The sequence below is a fragment of the Guillardia theta genome (genome assembly GCF_000315625.1).
Source record: "Guillardia theta CCMP2712 unplaced genomic scaffold GUITHscaffold_118, whole genome shotgun sequence".
NCBI lineage: Eukaryota > Cryptophyceae > Pyrenomonadales > Geminigeraceae > Guillardia > Guillardia theta.
Genome location: NW_005434556.1, coordinates 215,909 through 223,120, shown reverse-complemented (window position 1 = coordinate 223,120; position 7,212 = coordinate 215,909). Strand labels below are relative to the sequence as shown.

Sequence of the window (7,212 nt, the reverse complement as noted above, 5' to 3'; positions counted from 1 at the left end):
GTGAGAGAGCAAGGGATAGTAGAGTACAGACCTTATGTCGCGCCCTTGTGATGAATGATATTCATACATCCCGGTACATTCACAATCCATCGACAAAAAAAAGTATTAGGGAAGTGATTTTGGTAATACACCCCAACCCCCAACAACAGTGAATCTCGGAGACTCGTCGGCAAAGCTAGCTCCTCTACGGACCCACTTCAAAACAACATAAAAAAAATATCATTCGCCCTTCAGGTTACGACGAACCCCCCCCCCCCCCCCCCCCCTCCTCCTCCTCCTCCTCCTCTACTACCACCACCACCTCTCTTCCCTCCTTGCCTCCTGCTAAACTTCGTCTGACATGCTTGTAGTTGGTTCTTCCGAACATGTCTCCTTCCCACCTTCGCAACCGTGACCACCATGGCGGAGTCTCCGTGAGCGACGCTGACCTCAGGATCGCGTCGGCCTTGGCGTCAGTGACTAACTCACACAATGATCACGAGCGAAATCAGGTGACGAGAATCTTGCACCTCTTCTCCCTCTCCTGCTCTCCTCTCCACTGCTCTCTCCTCTCCACTGCTCTCTTCCTCCTCCTGTCGCTGGTTTCTCACTCGTCTCCCCAGGCGCCCGTGCATCTCTCCCTCAAGGGCGACCAGCTCCTTGAGACAGGAGCGCTCGAGCACGATCCGGCGAGCCGGCCCAAGTTCGATGTCGACAACGAGCACGATCACTTTGGGCACGAGCTCATGGATAGCGAATTCTTCAGCGTGATGGACCATGGCGATATCCGCAGCCACGTGCCGGCTGACGGGGACCACGAGGACACGGTACAGCTGGGCAGAGTAGACGAAGACAGCCCGTCGAGCTGCGACTCTGTGCCGCTCAAGGACATCAAAGAGGCACGGGACTTGAAGCTGCCGACGGAGTCGCTCAGTGTGGACGGGTGGGATGAGGAGACGCACGTGTGGCTCACGGGGGATGGAGGGGAGCATGTGAAGAAGGAGGCAAGGGAGCGAGGAGCGGCGCAGGCTGTGTGAGTGAGGAGAGAAGAGAGAGAGAGAGAGAGAGTTGTCTTTGTTAACATCCATTCGGGATGATGAGCAGACTTGGTCGTTTGCCTGCTGTGTAAATAATTGTATTCTGAACTTGTCAAATCTAGTGAAATAACTTGAATGAAACTCTCTGGGTGAATTTTTTTCTTTGCTGCTGCTTCAGACACGTGTGCGTCTTCATGCTCTCGTTGAACATCTTGTATGTGTGTCTGTCATGCTGGTCTTGTTCTCCATTCATCTGCCATCCCACCTGGCAAGTCCCTTGCCGATTCCCTCCCTGACTCTTATGCTCTTTGCCTCCACCAACATGCTTCATAATCCAACAGGTTCTCTTCTTTATTGTCAGGCAAGCAATCAGTATTAGGGTGAGAGTTCAAGCTCGAAAATCTCCTGACAAAACCAGAGAGCGCAAAACTCTCAGGGCAACAAGTCCAAAGTCCTTGCATGCTCTCTCCTCCTCTCCTCCTCCTCTCTCCTCTTCTTCTCCTCTGGTCCTTGTCTTGTCTTAGTATTTGTACTTGGTGGAGTAGTCCTTGGGCGAAACCACCAGACCGCGGCCCTTCCTCGCTCCTCGATACACCACCTCAACAATGTCGATGAACTCCTGCTTGTCCTGTAGAGCCCAGTTAATCTTGTTGTTGTTTCCCGTTCCCAGATCGATCATGATGTGCTTGTTCCTAGCAAGAAGGCTTAGGGCACGCGGCTGTCAAACTCCTCCTACTCTCACCTGAAGAAGAACATGACGGTGACTGGGTCGTACAACTCGTACATGGTGTTGAAGTCTGGGACCTCCGTGATGTCCACGAGGTAACTGGAGTAGACAGAGTGAGAGGAGGAGGACAATGAGCAGGAGCAGGGGAAGGGGCAGGAGCAGGAGCAGGAGGTAGGAGGAAGAGGAGAAACAGGAGCAGGAGCAGAAGGGGGAGGGACGAACATGACTGCAAAGTTCTTGATTTTGTCAGCAACGTGATAAAGAGTTTCGTCCATCTTCATGCAGGCCTATCAAGCTTGAGGTCACCAGGAGGTCAGAAGTCGGGAAGCAGGAGCAGGAGCAGGAGCAGGAGCAGGAGGAGACAGTAAAAGAGCAACAAGGTCACCGGATCCCAGTCATGCCCGAATCTGATGATTACAACACGGTCCTCTTCGCTGAGGATGGCTTGATCAACGGCATAGCCGCTGTCAAGGTGCGGTAACATATAACTCATGGTGGGAGATGTTGAGAGGAGTGCGAAGAGTTTAGAGTGGTTTGCTGCAACACATGTCAACAACAGAACATGTCCGAGATCATGGATGAATGTCTTGACATAGGAAGATCGTGATACTCAAAGTTCAGCTCATGTAAGTCGACTGCTCTCGCAACGACCCTTACTTGATCTGCTGCCTCCTCCTGACTTCACATGTCCCTCTGCTTCATGTCCTCTCCTCATCTTCTCAACAACACAACCTTCTCGCAAGCAAGATGCACATTCACAACTCCACGTTTCGACCTGCTTCCCTCGACAAAACTTCTCCCAAATGTCACTGAAAGCAACTCTTCTCACATCTTCTATTTTGCTCGCTCCTGCACCTCTTCCAACCTTATCAACCATGTCAACTACTGCAACCAACATACGAAATTCTCTCCTTCTCCTTGTATTTGTACCAGATTGCAATGAACGCTCCTGTTTGTCCCTGGCCCTCGCCCCCACTCCCCAGCTACATCGTGGGACTCCTGATTTTCATATCACCAACTTTCAGCATCTCATCATCGATCCTGTCTCCACCCTTCCTGGAAGATCTTCTCTACCCGACAAATCTCCGCTTTCACCTTCTCCCCCAGCCCTCTCTTCCTACCGCTCCCTCATGCTCTGCCCTTCACTTTCCCACCTTGGAATGCGGGATCATGCGTTCAACTCTCCTCCTCCTCCTTCCTGTCTGCATCCATCCCGTCTGTTCTTGCCTTGTTCTTTACATGCTTCTCCTCCTCTTCTCCCTCCCTCCTCCTCCCTCCTCCCTCCTCCCCAACTGCCTGTAACCTCTGTCTCTCCCTGCTTCCTGCATGGTCCCCAATAATTGTTTTAGATATCACTAGGGTAAAAACTACTTTTACATGAGATTGATACAATTGTTGGAAGAACCAGAAGAATTTTAAAAGTAACTTCAGTATATATAGTACATTTTAAAAAGATATTGCTTTTACTAAAATAATTACTATATTTGTATGAAGAATGAAGCTATCGGAAAATACCTTGTATAGATATAAAAATCATAAATATGCATGACATACCAGTAGAAATTTATATTTTAAAATACTTCTGATGATATAATGTTATTAAAAAATTAGGTGAGCCTGCAAAAGATTGTTTGTATATTTCAAATATACAGAAATAATTTCATAAATTTTCCCGGCGATTCAGGTGATTCCCCAAATCGTACTATCAGTGACTGGCAGGCTATGGGTTGCTGTGTGGCACGTCTTGGGAGGGGGTGGTTGGATCGATTCCCTGTAGAATACAGGGGTAGTTTGTAGTCAATGATGGGGTACTATAGTTAAAAACCCTGGATTCAAGTTTCAATGATAGGTGGGGTGGGTAGTGGCAACTCAGTACCCTCCCGACAGTCATCGGATGATCAGGCCAAACATGCGCCGCTAGGCTAGGAAGCAGCAGTAGCAGCAGCAGCAGCAGCAGCAGCAGCAGCAGTAGCAGCAGCAGCAGCAGCAGCAGCAGCAGCAACAGCAGCAGCAGCAGTCTGATCACCACAGGTACGTGGACAGGACTACAGCATGTCAGGATGTCAAGAAGCCTGTTAAGGTAGGATAGGGTAGAGTAGGATTGTATCAGAGTCAGGACAGGGTCAGGACAAGCGAGAGATCAGGGGAGGTTTGACATCCAAGAGATGGTTGACAAGACAGCTATCCTCGTTGCCCTGTCGGTCATTGGAGTTGTCTGCTGGATCAGTTTCTCAAGGCCGTGGGATGGAGGGGAAATCTCTCAGCGGAGAGCCGAAGCCAAGAGCCTTCAACCCCAGGAGACAGCTTCCAAGAGGCTGAGGGCTGATCAGAGGCATACTGGTCCTCCTCGCCCTCTCCCGCAAGCACAGTCTGTCAGTGAGAAAGGTTCAACAACGAGCAACAGCAACAGCATGTCAATACCTCTGCACTGGATCTTTCCCCGACATACGTCTTCCTTGGCATCCAAGGACATGGCCGCGGGGCAGCGGCAGCCCCGGCCCTCCGCCTCCTTCCTCCCCTCCTTCTCCCGCAGCCAGTCAGGAGAGGACCGCTTCGCCTGGTCCCACTTCTTCCGCAACAGCAGCAGCGGAACTTTCCTGGAGCTCGGGGCCCTTGATGGGTCGACCTACTCCAACTCCTTCTACTTCGAGCGTGCCATGGGATGGCGGGGGATCTTGATCGAGGCCGATCCTGACAACTTCAGGCAGCTCGTCAAGAACAGGCCGGACCAGGTGCTGGTGCATGCGGCGATCTGCAAGGAGGAACGGGAGGTTCACTACATGACATCGGGAGGGCCCGCAGTGCGCGGCATCTACGAGTTCATGGCCCCCTCCTTTCTTCGGTACTGGCACAAGACTCAGTCAATGCACAAGATGCTCTGCCTGCCGCTGTCGGCGATTCTGCGGTTCCTCCGGGTGGAGCAGGTCGACCTGCTGACTGTCGACGTGGAGGGAGGGGAGCTTGAGGTGCTCGAGTCGATCGACTACAGCAGCGTCAAGTTCGGGGTGATCGCAGCAGAGGTGGGTGGTGAAGACTTTGACTGTCTCCTTGGCCTCCTGTGACGCCTCCTGGTTCCTTCCTGCAGGCTACCACCCACAACGTCACCAAGAACAGCCTCATCCGAAGGCTGCTGACCGCCAACGGCTACTCGTTCTACCACAGCGACGGCAGGAACGACTGGTACGTCAGTCAGGAGGTGCAGGGGAGGCTGTTGACAGCTTGAGTCCGTTACGAAACAACAATACACGTCATCATCATACTGATACACGTCATCATCATACTGATACACGTCATCATCATACTGATACACGTCATCATCATACTGATACACGTCATCATCATACTGATACACGTCATCATCATACTGATACACGTCATCATCATACTGATACACGTCATCATCATACTGATACACGTCATCATCATACTGATACACGTCATCATCATACTGATACACGTCATCATCATACTGATACACGTCATCATCATACTGATACACGTCATCATCATACTGATACACGTCATCATCATACTGATACACGTCATCATCATACTGATACACGTCATCATCATACTGATACATGTCATCATCATACTGATAGCATACATGGGTTGCGAGTTGGAATACTAGTGATACTAGTTAGTACACTAGTGACACATGACTGTGTGCGATACGTCATAGAGGTCTATCAAGGGTCTGTTGCCTCTCAAGGATCAGAGTAGCGGATTCATCGGAGGGCAACGATGAGATTTATGTCTAACACTGTACGTCGATACCTTGTTGGGGAAGGCGGAAGAGGAGGAGGAGAAGTGGTGTCCGTGGGGGAAGCAGAGGAGGAGATGGAGGAGGAGGCACGTTCGGCACTTCGCTGCTTGAGACTTGTTGGGGATGACCCACGGTCACGCAAACAAGCGACAGCTCTTGTGGTACAGCAGCGAGACACGAGGGTCAGGTGCGGGAGGTTGTGGGGGAATGTGTGGCAGAGGGAGGGGGAGATGGGATGGAAACGGTCCGTTAGCAGCGTCTGCTGTTCACGTAGCAGCAGCAAAGGATCTTGTTAAGACAGATCGTTGGCTGCCATGGAGCTGCTAGTTGGGCTCTGTCAACTTTGAGTTGCTGTATGACATCAACCTGATGTTGAGCAAAATTTCTGAGGATCGCATCATAACATGTCCATGCTGCTGCTGAGACTCTCTCTTGAACAAGTCACTTGTACTTGCAAACTTTCAGGCCCTGCCCCCCCCCCATCCCCAGCAGATGCGCAAGATGAGAAAACGGGATCTTCAAAGGAGAACTTGACCAGGCGTGGAGGGAGGGAGGGAGGGAGGGAGGGAGGGAGGGATTGGACGGACGGATGGAATGAGGAAGAGGGGGAGAGAGTAGGTATCCACTAGTTATTCCTGCATGCTAGAAGACGAGGACAATATCGGATCTCCCATGATCTCGTCCAACGACGTGAGAGCGGCCTTTCCCAGCTCCTACTCCCAGTCAGGACCCAACAGATGACTAGCCCGTCCTACCTCAAGCTTCATCCTCTTGATTTCCTGTTGACGTTCGTCCTCCTCCTCCCCAAGAGCCTTGCGAATCGCCTTCTCTCATGGTGAACAGGCCGAGAGTTGTCACAATCACTAATCACCGCTTTCGCTTCTTCCTCTTCATCGTCGCCCTTCTTCTTCCTGATAGTATTTTTCATGTCGAACAAGGTCAAATCTATGGTGCTCTTGGCGTTGTAGACGGACTGGCAAGAACGTGAGAGCCAGGAGGAGGCCAAGGAAGAGGAGGAGGAGGAGGAGCAAGAGGAGGAGCAAGAGGAGCAGGAGCAGGAGCAGGAGGAGAGGGGGAGGTGGAGGAGGAGGTAGCGGAGGAGTCGAAAGAAGGACAACGAGAAAGAAGAAGAGGAGAGACAGGAGGTAGTGAAGGTTAGGAGCGAGGAGGAGGAGGAGTCAGGGGAGGGGAGTACCCCCAGTATTCTCGCAGTCTCCATGTGGCTCATTATGATGGTCGGATTGCTTTTTTCGCGGGACAACTCAATGATCTTCTTGGCGAAGAGTCGCAGCCTGTCAACAGCAGAAGCTGAGCTGAGGAACGAAACCTGCCCTGCCTCTCACTCAGTGTCGTTCTGGTGGGGTGTGACGTCGAGCTGGTCAAACATGGCCAGGAATTGTTTCTTCCTTTCGACCTGCTCCTCATCCTCTTCCTCCTCGTCTCCCCCCTCATCAATCCCAACCTTGAGAAGCACGAACGTGTCAAAGGAACACAAGGACGAGACTCGGCCTGACCCCAGCGACCTCCGAGAAATGCAGGAAGTATGAATAATCCAGAGGCGTCCACCCGCTGCTGCACCTGCTTACTTGCTTTACAACCGCCTGGTCCGTGTCGCTTCTCCCTCCCTCCCTCGGAGAAAACGGGTACCCTTGCGCGTAGGTCTGTGAGTGGACCAGGAGGAATAAAAGGGAGTTCGTGTACGG

At 51.7% G+C, this 7,212-nt stretch overlaps 2 protein-coding genes across 2 annotated transcripts; one reads left to right on the top strand and one right to left on the bottom strand.

Annotated features, from left to right (window-relative positions):
• Nucleotides 1–1,351: 1,351 nt before the first annotated feature.
• On the bottom strand, nucleotides 1,352–2,236 carry GUITHDRAFT_97704 (component of the U4/U6.U5 snRNP/mitosis protein DIM1; the record flags this gene model as incomplete). Its single annotated transcript, XM_005822857.1, has 4 exons — nucleotides 1,352–1,708; nucleotides 1,759–1,842; nucleotides 1,966–2,030; nucleotides 2,129–2,236. The coding sequence occupies 4 exons, from the start codon at nucleotides 2,234–2,236 to the stop codon at nucleotides 1,537–1,539; spliced, it is 429 nt and encodes a 142-aa protein (XP_005822914.1). The 3' UTR covers nucleotides 1,352–1,536.
• Nucleotides 2,237–4,295: 2,059 nt separating this feature from the next.
• On the top strand, nucleotides 4,296–4,595 carry GUITHDRAFT_52329 (hypothetical protein; the record flags this gene model as incomplete). Its single annotated transcript, XM_005822856.1, has 1 exon — nucleotides 4,296–4,595. A coding segment is annotated over one exon (300 nt), but the record flags the coding sequence as incomplete, so codon positions are not given.
• Nucleotides 4,596–7,212: the final 2,617 nt, after the last annotated feature.